This window comes from Microchirus variegatus (genome assembly GCF_963457635.1).
Source record: "Microchirus variegatus genome assembly, chromosome: 5".
NCBI classification, from domain to species: Eukaryota; Metazoa; Chordata; class Actinopteri; order Pleuronectiformes; family Soleidae; genus Microchirus; species Microchirus variegatus.
Window position 1 is genome coordinate 14,302,228 of NC_139806.1, and position 16,261 is coordinate 14,318,488.

At 40.8% G+C, this 16,261-nt stretch overlaps 1 protein-coding gene across 1 annotated transcript in view; it reads left to right on the forward strand.

The window, feature by feature from the left end:
• The window catches only part of LOC310927242 (protein unc-13 homolog A), a gene marked incomplete at both ends in the record, with an annotated part of 39,583 nt that overhangs the window by 18,765 nt on the left and 4,557 nt on the right, over positions 1 to 16,261 (forward strand). Inside the window, 26 exons of the mRNA XM_083889536.1 lie at positions 81 to 294; positions 1,774 to 2,871; positions 2,953 to 3,055; positions 4,632 to 4,675; positions 5,202 to 5,280; positions 5,690 to 5,764; positions 5,866 to 6,085; positions 7,307 to 7,534; positions 7,700 to 7,841; positions 7,956 to 8,125; positions 8,274 to 8,389; positions 9,221 to 9,384; positions 9,530 to 9,683; positions 10,359 to 10,427; positions 10,675 to 10,764; positions 11,100 to 11,234; positions 11,350 to 11,477; positions 11,917 to 12,002; positions 12,135 to 12,261; positions 12,355 to 12,451; positions 13,832 to 13,975; positions 14,463 to 14,540; positions 14,982 to 15,059; positions 15,146 to 15,234; positions 15,471 to 15,614; positions 15,763 to 15,886. Of these exons, the coding sequence (XP_083745662.1) occupies positions 81 to 294; positions 1,774 to 2,871; positions 2,953 to 3,055; positions 4,632 to 4,675; positions 5,202 to 5,280; positions 5,690 to 5,764; positions 5,866 to 6,085; positions 7,307 to 7,534; positions 7,700 to 7,841; positions 7,956 to 8,125; positions 8,274 to 8,389; positions 9,221 to 9,384; positions 9,530 to 9,683; positions 10,359 to 10,427; positions 10,675 to 10,764; positions 11,100 to 11,234; positions 11,350 to 11,477; positions 11,917 to 12,002; positions 12,135 to 12,261; positions 12,355 to 12,451; positions 13,832 to 13,975; positions 14,463 to 14,540; positions 14,982 to 15,059; positions 15,146 to 15,234; positions 15,471 to 15,614; positions 15,763 to 15,886 (4,196 nt within the window). The remainder of the gene's footprint in view (positions 1 to 80; positions 295 to 1,773; positions 2,872 to 2,952; positions 3,056 to 4,631; positions 4,676 to 5,201; positions 5,281 to 5,689; positions 5,765 to 5,865; positions 6,086 to 7,306; positions 7,535 to 7,699; positions 7,842 to 7,955; positions 8,126 to 8,273; positions 8,390 to 9,220; positions 9,385 to 9,529; positions 9,684 to 10,358; positions 10,428 to 10,674; positions 10,765 to 11,099; positions 11,235 to 11,349; positions 11,478 to 11,916; positions 12,003 to 12,134; positions 12,262 to 12,354; positions 12,452 to 13,831; positions 13,976 to 14,462; positions 14,541 to 14,981; positions 15,060 to 15,145; positions 15,235 to 15,470; positions 15,615 to 15,762; positions 15,887 to 16,261) is intronic.

Consider the following 16,261-nt stretch of genomic DNA (forward strand, 5'->3'; position numbering starts at 1 on the left):
CTCATGTTTCTTACTCCTGTTGCTTGATCATTAAAAAATATAATTTTTTTCCTGCCATGTCTCTGTGTGCCTCTGTGTAGATGAGGATCCGGACAGTGCAGTGGATGACAGGGACAGTGACTATCGCAGTGAAACCAGTAACAGCATCCCTCCTCCCTACTACAGCACATCTCAGCCCAATGCCTCTGTTCACCAATATCCCATCAGCCACCAGCACCGCACCTCCAGAAGCTTTTCTTACCCATGCTCGGCCAACAGCCAGGACCTGGACTACCACAATCAGAGGGCTGTTAGGTGTGTGTCTGCTTCTTTGTAATCACTACTGGAAATTATTAGTGAATCATTTGGTCTTTGGAATATGTGAAAAATTGTCACTGCAGTTTCACAGAGACGCAAGAAGAAGAAGAGAACAGTTAAACAGTTTAATTCTCATTCAATTAATGTTCATAAGAAAGACTAGAATAAATAGCACAATCCTGCTCAGTTAAATCACACTTATTTAACATACATGAAGCACATTTAAAATAATAGTTGTGCTGAGCACTTTTCAAAAGCAAGATAAAACAAAATACAATAAAAGAAGATAAAAGTTCAAATATAATTTAAAATGGCAACATATACAATCAGACTGCATCAAGAATAAAAGCAAGATTAAAAAGGTATGACTTATTAGATTTGAATACATCGCTGGTAATGGTTTTGAAAAAGAAAACCAAAAATCAGACATTCAAATGAAACAGTGCAATTCACCCAGGAGGTGGCTAATGATGGCTACTTTGTGGAGATTCTCATCAGTGTTAAATTGAAAAAGCTAATTTTTGCATTAATATTAGTGGATCGGTTTCGGATTATACTGTGTATTGGTCATTACTGAGTGCTTCACAGAGAAGGACAAACGTGATAAGACAAACTAAAATAAAAACAATACAAATAAATTAATACTGCATATTAATACATTAAACGTGTTTGCTTCCCTTGCATGTGCCCCACTGAGCCTGGGCCTCAAGCTTTATTGTTTACAACATTTTCTGTCAAAATGTTAATGAATGTAATCAGTGAGTGTATGAATATGTGAGCCCCTCACTCACTTATGCAAACCAAACCCTATTCCCTCTTCACATTGGTCTGCACACTGGGAAGGAAACCATGCGTCTCTCCTCCTCTGACTTTATGAATTATTCATCTGGCAATCTACCGGTCAATACTGCACATACCGTTATAGATGTTTGTGTGAGTGTATTGGACAGGGCAACTTCCCCACACTCCCTCCCCATTTTCTTCATTTCCTCCTTTCATCTCCCCATTCCTTCCCTATCCTCTTTCCCTCTGTTTTCTGCTCACTCTCCTCCAGTTCTCACCATCCATCTTTCCTCCTCTTTGGGCCTATTTTTCCGTTGGCCATGCTATTCATCAAAGGCTATAAATACCCTTTTTCATCTGTATCTTTCCTGAAAGCTTGTGTCAGCATTCTGGAGACCTCTCACCTTACTGGTCTGCTTTATGTCTCAGTAATTGTCTGCTACACTTGTATTCCCTGTGCCTTTCATTGATTATCCATCAGCATTATTCCTGACCACCCCAAGAAATGTTGAAAATGTTTGTAGTCGTGCTGTCGTGTTCACTGTGCCACACAGTAGAGTACAATGTGTACAGGTTATGAAGTTCTTTGTAAGATTATTGTGCATATGTGTACATAGGTGCAATAAAACATGGAGTCATAATAAAAGTGTTTTTTGTACTTACACAAATTAACTCTTCTCTTCTCTTCTCTAGCCCCACGGGGAGCTATGCGTCATCTGCAGAGCTGAGTCGGTGCAGCAGTCAGCTAAGTGTGGAGGATTATGTAGGTGAGTACGGGGGCGAGAGGGATCCGTATGATGAGAACGACTCCTACCACTCCTGCCATTCCTCGGTTAGCTACAGCAAAGGCTCTCCAGACTGGGACCCCGATGAGACCCAGGGGGCGTACAGTGATGAGGGTGGTTACAGCAAAGACGGTGGCGAGGAGGTGGCTCTGTACGAGGAGGATGATGGTGGACTGTACGAGGGAGAAGAGGATGGGCTCTATGAGGAAGAAGAGATGATGTATGACGATGAGGATTTGTACAATTTGGATGGGACCCTCAGTGAGGACATAGAGCCTCCATTCACTCCCACACCAACATCAACTGCCCCTCCAACTCTTGATGTACCGAGCTCCAGACCTCCTCTAGAGAAACAGACGTCCTTGCACCAACAACAGCCATCATCTCAACTGTCTAACCAAACATCTAATCAGACTCATCCTCCTGGTGTGGCCCCAGCAGCACAGCCCCCTTCTAGTCAAACAACGACCCAAACACCTAAGCAGCCCCAAACACAACCTCAGCCACAGCCAGCTCCATCTGCTACTTCCTTCTTCTCAATGGCCAAACCTCTAACAGCTGCAGTCACAGGCCTGGCCTCTACTTTCCTGTCTTCAGTACCCAGCACCCAACCTGCCCAACCTCCCCCTCAACCTTCAGCCTTAGCTCAACAGCACCAGTCTGCAGCAGCCAGCTCTGTCCCTCCATCTCACCCAGCCACCATGCCTAACTCAGCCACTCAGCCTCCCTCCACCACCGTCGGCCCTTCATCACAACAGATCTCGTCATCTGCACAGCCCCATTCTCAAATGAACGACCATGCCACCACACAGTCAGCTGCCCCCCAGGACCAGGCTCCCCACCTTGAAGAAGAACAGTGGCCAGAAGAAGAAATGATGTTAGAGAGAGAGGACAGGACACCTCCAGCCCAGTCAGAGGAGAAGTTCCCAATGGAGGAGAAGGAGCAACAATTAGAAGAGAACACACCGCAGACGCCAACAGAGTTACAAGAGATTCCACCAGAGAGGTAGGAATTAAGAGTGAAAGAGATCAATTAATAGCCCAGAAATTCAGTGACTATCTAAAATGTTTTATTTATTCCTTTTAGCCCTCCAGTTATAGAGGAACCCAAAGAGCCAGTGGATCCAGCAGTCCGAGCCAAAGAGAACTGGTTGAGGTTGTACAACAAGGTTTTAGAGCAGCTTCGGGAGGTAAGATAAGAAGTTTAGCACAGTCTCAGTCTGGTTTGAACTGAATTTTGTCCCCAGTGCCTGAGCTTTAGGCTTGATTAAGCTCCATTCTGTCATCAAAAAGACATGTCTGATTTAAAAAGCCTCTAAAAGGGTCTACCAGGTCTTTGAAATATGTATCTGTCGTGCATTATTTATGTTCCCAGACAGGATACATTCAGGAAGTTCTTGAGTTCTATTTTGATAATGTTTTTTTTCCAGAATTCAGACTCGTACTCTCATATTCATACTGTGGGTCACTGCAAATGTGTCCTTTCCCTTATGGGGAGGCAGCTCTTCCAACTGAGCTATCCTGCACCCACGTGCTCTACGATTGATACCTTTTGATTTTCTGGAAATAAAAATACTTATACATTTTTTATTTTAGTTTTGAGTGCAGCTCAACACCACTGCTTGAATTAAGTTATGCTTGGTCACTTGCATTATTTTATTCATATATTACGTTTGCTTTTCATTATCTTTGAATTCTGTTGTGCCGATGATTAATCACTTCAATGTTTATGTCAATGGATGTCGCGTTGCACTTTTTGCACCTTTTGCACCTTTTGTTTGTTCTTTTTTTTGTTTGTGCCGACCCATTTTGTTTTCTTTCTAGTTTCATGTCATTGCCATAGCGACACTCGCATGCACTTTGCTTGGCCATCATTGGAGCATTTTGACAGGTAGGTTCAACCCAACTGGTTGTGTGAACAAAAGAAAGACATGTGTAGAAATTGGCAGGCAGTGAAGAAAACAAACATGGACAGGCTGATGTCATTTTTAGAGTTAGGGGGATACAGATAACTGGCAGTAACTGGTGATGAGGTACCTGGAAACATAAACACTGACTGTCTTTGCCCACAGCAGTCATACGTCAGCACGCCCGACATCTTGGTAAACCAATACATTTACACATAGAAACTGTTTCAGAATAAAACATACTAGCGTTGACATTTAACTGATTAAGTGTCAGTTATTTGTTATATTGTATGTAACATACATACATACATATATATATATATATACATATGTATGTATGTATGTTACATGTATACATACCATTAAGCTAGTCATGGAAGAGGTGTGCTGATTTAACAGGAAAGCATGACTGTAAAACAGAGTGAACAAGACTGGAGAAAAAGTTGGGACATCTGGTGGACGGATGAAGAATGACTGTTTAATAAAGGGCAGACATGGAAGAGGAGAAGTGAACAAGGGCCAGTGACAAAGTCTTAGAGGAACAAGGAAGCATAGATGTGACTGATTTCTGGGTTAATTCCTCACTGTGTTTCAAAAAAAAAAAAAAAAAAAACACACACACACACCATCATTCTGCTCATCCATGTTCATGCCAATTATATATTTTCTGTTGTATCTTATCTTATCTTATACACTCTGTGATTCTCCCCACACACATTTGATTTCAAATTTAACCAAAGCATCTTTTTGAACTGTTATATCACCAATTATATATATAAAGTAGCATAGCTGAAAGGCATAAATCATGCTACTAACAACTTAAAAAAACCATTTAATTGCTTATTTTTCGCTCTCTCAGGCTCGAGGAGAGACCTCCAATTCGCTGTGGTTTGGTAAAGGAGGGTGAGTGTCTGCTGCTACTCTACATAATATACGATATTAAAGTAAAGTTCATGAAATAACTCCTGATATTAAACTCAGTCAAAATTATCCTCAGATCATTGTGGAAACCTGCCAATGTTCCTTTCGATTGAAAATGCCCTTCTTTAGTCAGGGATTTCCTCCTTTTCTCATTCCACTCATGGCATTTGGCCAGTGAGTATTGAGCTGCGGTAGGCTGCCCTGACTTAGCTGGCAGGTCATTTGTAGATGAGGCAGACCTCAAAGTGGAACAGAGGCTGCATACTGAAGAAGTGCTCAGCGAGCCAAGTAGAAACCCAACAATTACACCCAGATGCATGGAGTGTCACTTCCACAATTTGAGCTGTAATCAAACTCTTCAGGAAAGTCCTTGAGAAGTCCTCCAGTGAAGTAGTGTGTCAAACACATCAGCTTTATAGTAACAAAACATGAGCTTGTACCAAGAAATGTTGATAGATTTGACTGCAGATACTTATGATTTCACAATTAATATATTTTTCTTATGCAGAATGGGTGGTGCACTCTACAGTATAGACAGCATGCCCGATCTTCGTAAAAGGAAAGCTATTCCACTTGTGAGAGATCTGGTAAGAAACACACACACACACCATATGCACCCGGGTAACTCACCATATGAATAAATACTAAAAAAAACCATCTGATCATTATATTGCCATTCTATTTTACCTTTTGCATATCTGTGATGTTAATGTAATTACATTAATGAATCAATATACCAACACCTCTAGAGGTCAGGCCATACCTGTGCATGTGCACTGGGACACTGGTGCACATGCTCATGCACACAATGCACCATAAAGATTCATTTAAAAATTCCTAACATGTTCACATCTGTTTATTTCTCTCTGTTTCATCACTGCTGGGTCATACCAGGCCATGGTGAGTCCTTTTTTTTGTCCCTTTATAGAAATCAAATATGCAGCTGACAGCCACAGCATAGTCAACACAAACGCTCTCTCTTTTTCTTTTTCACAGTCGCTAGTGCAGAATTCTCGGAAAGCTGGAATCACATCAGCCATGGCTTCCACCACCCTCGGCAATGAAGAGCTGGTGGGTGTCCTTTTCCACAATTCAGTTCACGTTTTTCCATCTTCTATTCGGTCTTGGTATCAAAACTCACAGTTCATTTCTCCTCCCCTTCATCTTTGCAGAAGAGCCATGTTTATAAAAAGACCCTGCAGGCTCTAATCTACCCCATCTCCTCCACCACACCGCACAACTTCGAGGTGTGGACAGCCACCACCCCCACCTACTGCTATGAATGTGAGGGGCTGCTTTGGGGTATCGCCCGCCAAGGCATGCGCTGCTCTGAGTGTGGTGTCAAATGTCACGAAAAGTGTCAGGATCTACTCAACGCTGACTGTCTGCAGAGTAAGAAACACAGATGCACATGCCACTGTAACACTATAATACATATGCACCTATTTGCATGTATGTACACACCCAGCTCTCAACACTACACGGTCATACATACAGTCATGGGACATCACCTAAGAATCTGAACTCCCGTTTGGAAGCGTTGAGATTCGTGATTTGGCAGGCACCATGTTGAGGTTTGGCAACCAGAAAGCTACAACCAGCTGACCAAGCTGTCAGTCACATTAGTGTCTCCACATATGTGCCGTTGTTTATTGTCTGTTTTCCTCTCAATTGGAACATCATTTTGAAAAATGGACACCATGTTCTGATTAAAAATATGCACTCCTCAGGAAAATGTGAAATGGTGTTTTGAATCTAGCGAAAGTAGTTTGCAACCAGTGGATTTGACCCAATGGCTATTCAGTATATTCTTGGTCTATGAATGCAATACATATAAGGTTGATGACACAATCACTATGAAGGTATAGTGTAATTTTTTATCACAACCAAAATAGCATATTTTAAAAAAAAATATTTCCTGGTAGATTGGATGATACAACACAAAACCACTGTTTTTATTCCTATATCTATGCAGCGCTTCAAATAATTGATGCCGTATCATGCCATTAGATATCATAATATTTGAGTGTATCCATATTTCCTTGCACCCCTACTCAGCACAGACATAAACCTATTTAGCCGCTCTTCGCTATCCTTCTCCCCATTGACATCCCATTTTTCTTGACCTCTATCCAGTCTCACATTCTCCTCCTTCTTCCTTTCCAATTTATCTCATGAGTAATGTGCTGTCATACCCCAGCTTCTTGCCTCACTCCCCTCTGCCCCTAGCTTTTGCGTCTATACTGCTTTGTCTGATTCATCTCCACAAACAGAGTCAGTCTATGCAGTGCGTTATTCATATCGCTCCTGTCTCAAAGAGTCATGTAAGATATTTGTGCCAAATCGTATTATATTGTGAATGTTTTCTTTTGTTCTGTCCAGACCAGTGGTGAAGTGAATTCAGTTTTGTTGTTAGATAAACAGGTTTAACGTTTGACGATTCTTTGCCATGAAGTGTCAAAGACTTGAAAATGATGTGATGCTATCTTAATCTGACACACAGCTTTGAAAATATGGCTTCCAGTGAAAGAGGAGCTCTGTCCTGTGGGCTATATTGCTATGAATATATTTTACGCTATTGCCTCAATCTTCCTGCATCCCTTGTCTCATCAGGAGCTGCAGAGAAGAGCTCCAAACACGGGGCGGAGGACCGAACCCAGAACATCATCATGGTCTTGAAGGACCGCATGAAGATCAGAGAGAGGAACAAACCAGAGATCTTTGAGCTGATACAAGAAGTGTTTGCCCTCGATAAATCAACACACGCCACGCACACGAAACAGATCAAGCAGAGTGTGCTTGATGGTACCTCAAAATGGTCTGCGAAGATCAGCATCACAGGTTTGTTTTTACATTGATGGTGACAGCATATGTCCTATTCTGGGGCATCAATAACATGTATGTGGTGATCTTACTGATATAACATTTAAAAGTATCTGAATTATACAATACAAGTTGAGGTAGCTAGCAGGGTTTTTGCTGATATTACACTTGTCTCTTGTGCAGTGGTTTGTGCTCAGGGTCTGCAGGCTAAAGACAAAACAGGCTCCAGTGACCCGTATGTCACTGTTCAAGTTGGGAAGACCAAGAAGAGAACGAAGACCATCTATGGCAACCTCAACCCTGTCTGGGAAGAAAACTTCCACTTGTGAGTACAGTAAAATCATATCACATAACGGTATCAGTTTCTGTGTTTTGGGATCACCAGATAATGACAATCAGAACCACAAATCAACTTTTTTTTTTTTTTTTTTTTTTTAAGCGAATGCCACAACTCATCTGACCGCATCAAGGTCCGTGTGTGGGACGAGGACGATGACATCAAGTCCCGTGTGAAGCAGAGGTTTAAGCGTGAGAGCGACGACTTCCTGGGTCAAACAATCATCGAAGTGCGCACTCTGAGCGGGGAGATGGACGTCTGGTACAACCTGGGTGAGATTTGCAAGACAAAAGAAAAGGCGATTTATGAGAATTATGGACATTTTAGAGAAGCAAGTCACGCTGAGCTAATGGCACAGAAGAACTTGTCTCCTGTAGATAATTGGCTGAAAAAGTTATCTGTCTAACTTTGCTCTGACAGACAAAAGAACAGATAAGTCTGCTGTGTCGGGAGCCATTCGGATGCACATCAGTGTGGAGATCAAAGGAGAGGAGACGGTAGCACCATACCATGTCCAGTACACCTGTCTGCACGAGGTCAGTCTAACTATGACATCCAGTAGGAATCTTCCAAATGTATTTGCACTTGAAATTAAACTTTAAAGGTACAGCATCTAAAATTTTGCAACATTTATTGGTGAATTTGCATGTTGTAGCTGAATTTCCCCTTTTCCTCACCCTTCCCATCCCACAGTGTGAGAGAATCAATGTAGTTAGCATCTTAGTTAGCATTAAGACTAAAAAAAAAAAAAAATAATAAGTTTGCCCATTGTTGTCTACTGTAAAAACATGGCAGCTTCCAAAGAGCTGACCCACCACCTGGTATAAAGGGTTAGGGTTCATTTAGGGTCATGAACAATAACAATTCACTTATTATTTTATCTTGAATTTGTCTCAAATTAAAATAAAGGTAACACTTTAGATTAGGGAATACATATTCACCATTAACTAGGTGCTTACTAACATATATAAGTAGCATACTAGCCCTTTGTTAGTAATCATTAATCATCATGTGTTCTCTAATCTAAAGTATTACCAGTTTCTTTGCTCAGCTGACATCATTAGGGTTCGAGCAAGAATGTGCAAAGAATTCTTCTTATTATTAGTAATTATTTTCATCAGTATAGAATGGATATGGACATACTGGATGTGGGACATCGGCAATTAGGCATAGTGTCATATAGTGCTCTGTCATGAAAGCCTATAGACAATTTAATAGTTGATATATAATCCTATTTCCCTGCAGGGTTGTGAGTCACAACCATTGAATTAATAATAAGCAAGGCTAAAGTATTTTGGCAGCCTCTTGGCAAATGACTGAACTTTAACACACAAGCACACTCATCATTCCTTTCCCCTGTTTTGCAGCATCTGTTCCAGTACACCACAGAGGAGCAGAATGGAGGTGTAGTAAAAATCCCTGATGCCAAAGGGGACGATGCCTGGAAGGTATACTTTGAGGAGACCCCTCAAGAGATAGTGGACGAGTTCGCCATGAGATATGGAGTAGAGTCCATCTACCAGGCCATGACGTCAGTACTTCAAATATTACACTGTATTTTTTAACTCAGTCCAACACTGTTGACTTGACACAGTTAGATAATGACATTATGTAGTTTATATATTCATCAATGTAGAGAAGTAAGCAAGTTTTCCTTCTCCACTTCCACCCCACAGCCACTTTGCCTGCTTGTCATCCAAGTACATGTGCCCAGGAGTCCCAGCGGTGATGAGCACGCTGCTGGCCAACATCAACGCTTACTACGCCCACACCACCCAGTCCTCCAACAACGTTTCTGCCTCAGACAGATTTGCTGCATCAAACTTTGGCGTGAGTCCCCGATAGGGCTGAACAGTTCATTGTTCAAAATATCACTTTTAAACAACCCATTTTAGCAAATTGCAGAGGCTGAAATTCGATTTGTCTACTTTTAAATATCCATCCAAGTTTTTTTATCCTTGCAAGAGAATGGAATAGTTATCCTTCTATTAAGTCTGTTTATCAATATTTAAAAGTTACATATTTCTCCAGTTATCAGTCATTCATTTATTGACCCCAACATTATCGTGCATCCGTATTCTGCTACTTAGTCAATATTGAACTGTGACTTTTATTTTTTAGTTACATTGTATACTTTTTAAACTGCATCGCAAATCATATTGCAGTATCCTTCAGAAATTCACAATTAAATATTTTTCCCAAATCATTTAGCCACAGTCCCTTACTATTGGCAGAAATAGTTTTATAAATGAATGACTTAAGTTGTCTTTTGTCCCCTCTCAATAGATGTGACTAAAATGGGAAAAATAATGTCTTAAAAACCTCCTTTAACAAGAAAGCTAATTGTCCTCAATTTTATTTTTCTCTGGCCCCACCTTCTATTACAAATATCCAATCAGCTGAGCCTTGTCAGATCCAGCCCAAAACTTGTGTCGTCAAATATAGCAAACACAGCTGTAGTGTGTGTCTGAGCTGTTTGTTCTGTTTTTGTGTCTTCCTGTTTAGAAGGAGAGATTTGTCAAACTGCTGGATCAGCTGCACAACTCCCTGAGGATTGATCTGTCCATGTACCGGGTACTGACTCTTTTTCTTAAATAGAACACATTTATTTTTAATATACAATACTTCACACTTTATGAGCAAAACACCACTTGTTAGTCCGCTCTCTTTCTCTGTCAATGTATGACATATGGCTATTTGCTGTTTGTTTAAAAATGAAATTGCCACTACTCATATTCATTGTCTTTCTACCTAAAAACTGTTTCAAACCTGATGAGTATTTTTTATACAGTATCTTACACATTATTGAATGTGCTTTCAGAATAACTTCCCTGCCAGCAGTCCTGAAAGACTACAGGACCTCAAGTCCACTGTTGATCTCTTGACCAGCATCACATTCTTCAGGATGAAGGTAAAACAATATATCTTTTTCTTTTTGTTCTTTCTTTCCCTACTTTTCTTTATTTTCAACATGGAACTCCAAGATAAACATAGTAACCATTTCCAGCACTTTCTGAGAAGTCGCCTCAGGCACAAACTGAGAATCAGCTTAACATTTTCCTGTTCAAACGGAAACTAAGCTCATGCAACTCAGGGTGTTAACGTATGTTAATAGAATTCGCTCACATCAGTGAGTTTATGGTTACAGTACTGCTGAGATAACCCCCCCCTGCTGAGAGAGAGCATGTCTGACAGACACTTTGGTGCTTTCCATTCAACCAGATGTTGTGTTATATTTGTGTTCAGGTCCAGGAGCTGCAGAGTCCCCCGAGGGCAAGTCAAGTGGTGAAAGATTGCGTGAAAGCCTGTCTCAACTCCACCTATGAGTATATTTTCAACAACTGCCACGACCTCTACAATAGGGAATATCAGACAGATCCTGTAAGTCTCGGTTTGAAGCTAAATTATTTTGTTCCTGCTGTTTGATAGCTCTGCTTTGGTCTCATTATGCCACTATAAAAATGTTGTTTGAATCTAGGTCTGTTTTTGTCTCCAGTCAAAGGCAGTTCCTCCAGATGAGCAGGGTCCCAGCGTCAAGAACTTAGACTTCTGGTCCAAACTTATCACTCTCATCGTCTCCATCATAGAGGAGGACAAGAACTCCTACACTCCTTGCCTTAATCAGTGAGTTCAGTGCTCATAACTTTGGTCTACTTGCTCAAAGTATCACATAGAGGAGAGTCCAAGACCAGCTTAGTAGAACCAACTTATTTAAAAGGCATTTTCAGAGAAAAAAACAAAGCAATCGAACAAATAAATGGATGTGTTATAGCATGAAGAGAAGCATATCTCATATCAGACTGTAAAAAAGAAAGCATTTAACTGTTGGTAGCAATATATGTATATACTGTATTGTTAGTAAACAAAGTGCAGTGACAGTTAACCCCTAACCTGTATGTTTACAGTATAGACAAGTCATTCCAGTACTACAACAGGTTTAGGGGGTGGGCAAATGTAACAGTAGTTTACTGGACTTGAATAAACTTAGCAAAGTAATTTTAGGAGTTAATGAGGATCATTTCGAGCTAATTTAATATTTTTGTTGCCCCTCTGTCTTTCATAGGTTTCCTCAGGAGCTGAATGTGGGCAAGATCAGCGCTGAGGTCATGTGGAATATGTTTGCACAAGATATGAGATATGCCATGGAGGGTGAGTTTTCTGTGTTCTTTTTGTGTCCATGTGTTAAATGTGTATTAGGGTTAGGGTTAGGGAGTTTGTTTTCCAGAGACATTTTTTTTTTCCAAAACTTTGTCTGATTCAATCTTTCCGTTTGATATTCAGAGCATGAGAAGCACCGCCTGTGTAAAAGTGCAGATTATATGAACTTGCACTTCAAGGTAAAGTGGCTCTATAATGAGTACTGCAAGGAGCTGCCCACCTTCCAGAAGCACGTACCTGAATATCCAGCGTGAGTATCTCCTTCACACTTGTATCTGCCACGCTTTCCACAGCTACACAAAGATTCACGTCGCTTCTTCTGATTTCTTCTTTGGTTCTGAAGGTGGTTTGAACCATTTGTCGTCATGTGGTTGGATGAAAATGAGGAAGTGTCCAGAGATTTTCTCCACGGAGCCCTGGAGAGGGACAAAAAAGATGGGGTAATTGCTTTAAGTTGCATCGTTCACACTGTCAGTGCTGCCTGTTGTAAAACACTTAAGCAGGAAACACACAAACACTCATCGGTGAAGTTGAAACTGAGGAAGAAAGGTGATTTAAGTGACTTGGTTGATTTTGAGTATTTCAGAAACTGATGCTCTCCTAGGATTGTCATGCAGTTAACTCCAGGGTTTACAGGTAATGGTCTAAAAAAGAGAAAATATCCAGCAGAATGGCAGTTCTCTGCAACAGTAACTCAAATAACCTCTCGTTACAACCGAGTTATGCAGACGACCATCTGTGAATGCACAACACATTGAACCTTGAAGCAAATGAGCTGCAGCAGCAGCAGAAGACCACACCAGATGCCACTTTATTAGGTGTCCTGTGTATTCAAGTGGCTGTTGAATGTAGTTAAAAAATGTTCTTCAACTATTCCTTGACAGCAAACATTACAGCTAATCACAACCCTGCAGGCGCTGTATAATATATTTCATATTGATATACAACACATATTAAGACTTTACTGGTTTCTTGCTTACTATAACAAAGCATTTTGAAAAAAAAAGTGAGTTTAAAGGGGGGAAAAAAGCTCTTATGTGAGACTAACAATTGACTAAATATCATCAAATCTTGCTGAGACACTAATACTATTTTAATATGAATGCCTTTAACCTCCTACATGCAACTGCAAAAAATGTATTCATCCATTTCTCATGCAAATGCAGGCCGTTCACATCGTCTCTCCTGACTCAGCACACTGCAGGCCGGGAGGAGCAGGTTGAATGCTTCAAAGTAATCAATAATGACTCAATTCCAAAGGCAACTTAAAAAAAAACACAACCCTCCACTGCAGAGAGAACAGTTGCTACAGTCCACATCGATGCACATACTCACACACCCATGCAGCGACTCGCCATGTTTCACTCACACCTTCATATCCACATGTCGGCACAAAGAGGGTGATACAGAGCTGCTGAAGCTTCTCCCGTCTCATATGTCAGGACTCCTTTGGGTCCAATTACTGTCGCCTGAGGCAGCTTCTGCTTTCCTGTGTCAGCAAAAACAGCACTCTCCAGGCCCAGTCATATACCAGAACAGTTTTAGTCTAATGGCTGGCACTGCTAATGAAGGCTCTGCTCCTCATCATAACACCCTGATCGCCTCCAGCACTCGCATCCAAAAGGGTTACAGAGGAGAAGCTTTAAAAAGAAAAAAACGTTTGATTGGAGCTGCTAATGTTACAGCAATGTAAACCTTTCCCACAAGGTTTAGCCTCATGGGAATTGAACCTCTTCCACTTTCAGTCATGCTGCACAGCATTTGCACCATCAAGCAGCTACTTATCCCCTTTTTTCCCTCTTCTTTTTCTCATTCTTTAGTTCCAAGTCACATCGGAGCATGCTTTGTTCTCCTGCTCAGTGGTCGACGTGTTCTCTCAGCTTAATCAAAGCTTTGAAATCATCCGTAAACTGGAGTGTCCCGACCCGCAGATTGTTGGGAACTACATGAAGAGATTCGCCAAGGTGACTTTTATCCTCCTCGTCTTTACATGTGCAGTACAGTCACTAAGGCTGGGCAAACATTCAATAACAATATATTTATTGCGGTATCACTCTCTTTAATATCGGAATATCAATCAGTTACTTTCCCCAAATACAAAATAGATGCTCTTTTTTGGGGTTTTTTGTGTTATATTTTATGTATGGGTTTTATGGTTATGCATATTTATCTTGTATTATTACATTTCATCTTGTGCATATTATTTATCAATGTCTATTTATTGTTTTGCTGTTGTAATACAGCAACTGTAACTACTAAGATGAATAAAGTGATTAGTGTACTCTTGTGACAGCCCATAATAGCTATCAAATGTTTTTTTTAAATTATTATAATGTTATTGGTCTTACCTACATTTAACATTTTTACGTCAGCTGAAAAAACTATTTTAAAATTTAATTTTCTTCTGCATTTGTGTGCTGCTAATTTTCTTTTTTTATTTTTCACTCCTAGACGATCGGCAATGTCCTGTTGTCTTACGCTGACATCATAGCAAAAGACTTTCCAAATCATGTCAAGAAGGAGAAAGTGGTAGGTGTTTGAGAAGTTTTAATGTGGCAGACAGGAGGTAATAGACTGGAAAGTTTTCAACTTGACTGATAATGATTCTAAATGTTACGTTCCATCTGCCACTTGACTAAGATGTACTCCGTTTGGTGGTCAGAGTAATTAATTTCAGCACAGTGAAGCGCTCCTCTCCAGTGTAATAGCCAGGCCTTAGTGTCACTAAAACTGTGAATTAGAGCTGTCGATCCAGCTGAATGTGGTGTAGACTCAGAGAAAAGTGGGCTACTCTCCCACAGAGACCAGGAATCCACAGGGGAGCAGTAACTACTCCTGCCTCACATCACCACAGTGTTTTTGCAAGCAAAGTAATAAAAGAAGTTAGGAGGACAAAGCTTGATTAATTACAATAAAGAAGCTATTTGTGTGTGTGTATACAATTACCTTTTTTTCTCTCCCTCTTCTCAGCCATGTATCATCATCAATAACATCCAGCAGCTCAGAGTTCAGCTGGAGAAGATGTTTGAGGCCATGGGAGGCAAAGACGTAAGTTTCCATGCACACCGTTGACGTTTTTCAGGTTCTTCTCTTATGGCGTGACGCGTGTATTAATCCCATTCATCCTCCTGCAGCTCAATCTGGAGGCGAGTGACTTCCTGAAGGAGCTGCAAAACAAACTCAACAGTGTCATGGACGACCTAAGCCGCATCTTTGCAGTCAGGTATGTGCTTTGGTATTACACTTGGCCCAGAACTACAAGACGCTGCAACTAAGTGGCCATGGGTACACTCTTGGGGCTGGGGCTGGGGCTGAGGTTCTACTTGGTTCTGAAAAAAACTTTCCCAAAGTTAGGGTCATTTTTATTATTATTATTGAAACTGAGATCTCTTTGCAACCAGTGGCTGTTTACAAGCTTCTCCAGAAGATGTTGTTCATGTAGTTTGTGTGCTGTTGCAGTTTCCAGCCACAGATTGAGGACAACGTGAGGCAGATGGGAGACATCTTGGCCCAGGTCAAAGGTCAGACCGTACCAGCCAATGGCAGTGTGGTTCAGGAGGCGGACAACGTCTTACAACCCATCATGGACTTCCTGGACAGCAAGTAAGAACCCCAGCACTACCTACTCCACAGAAATGTTGTTATTCACGTGATAAAGGATCATTTAATATTGAATATTTTATACTCATCATCTCAGTGGCTCTGCGTTTATATGTTTAACTGAGTGATTGTGTGTGTGTCTGTGTTTCAGTCTGTCGCTGTTTGCTAAGATCTGTGAGAAGACAGTCCTGAAGAGAGTGCTGAAGGAGCTGTGGAAACTAGTGATGAACACAATGGAAAAAACCATTGTTCTTCCAACACTTACTGACCAGACGGTATGTTGTGATGCTGTTTAATTTAACATATTCATTGCCAATTCTTCTCTTTTTCCCTTCTGAATGTCAGTGACTGTATATTAATCCATCTATCCTGCCATTATTCCATTCTCTCTACTGTCCTGATTTCCTTAGGTTATTGTAAAGATGTGTGTGATTGTGTGTGTGTGGATCTGTGTGCAAAAAAGGAACACAATATGTTTAACAGAAGCCAGAAAACAAACAAATCTTTATGTTGTTTTTGTTTTGTTTCTCTTTGTCCTGCTCTGTTAAAGTTGCATTCAACCACTGCACAGTGCACCAAAGACACAAGTCCACATGCTTATAATGCAAAGTATTACAGTAATACAGTTTAGCGTTTGTAGTTGTACTCTT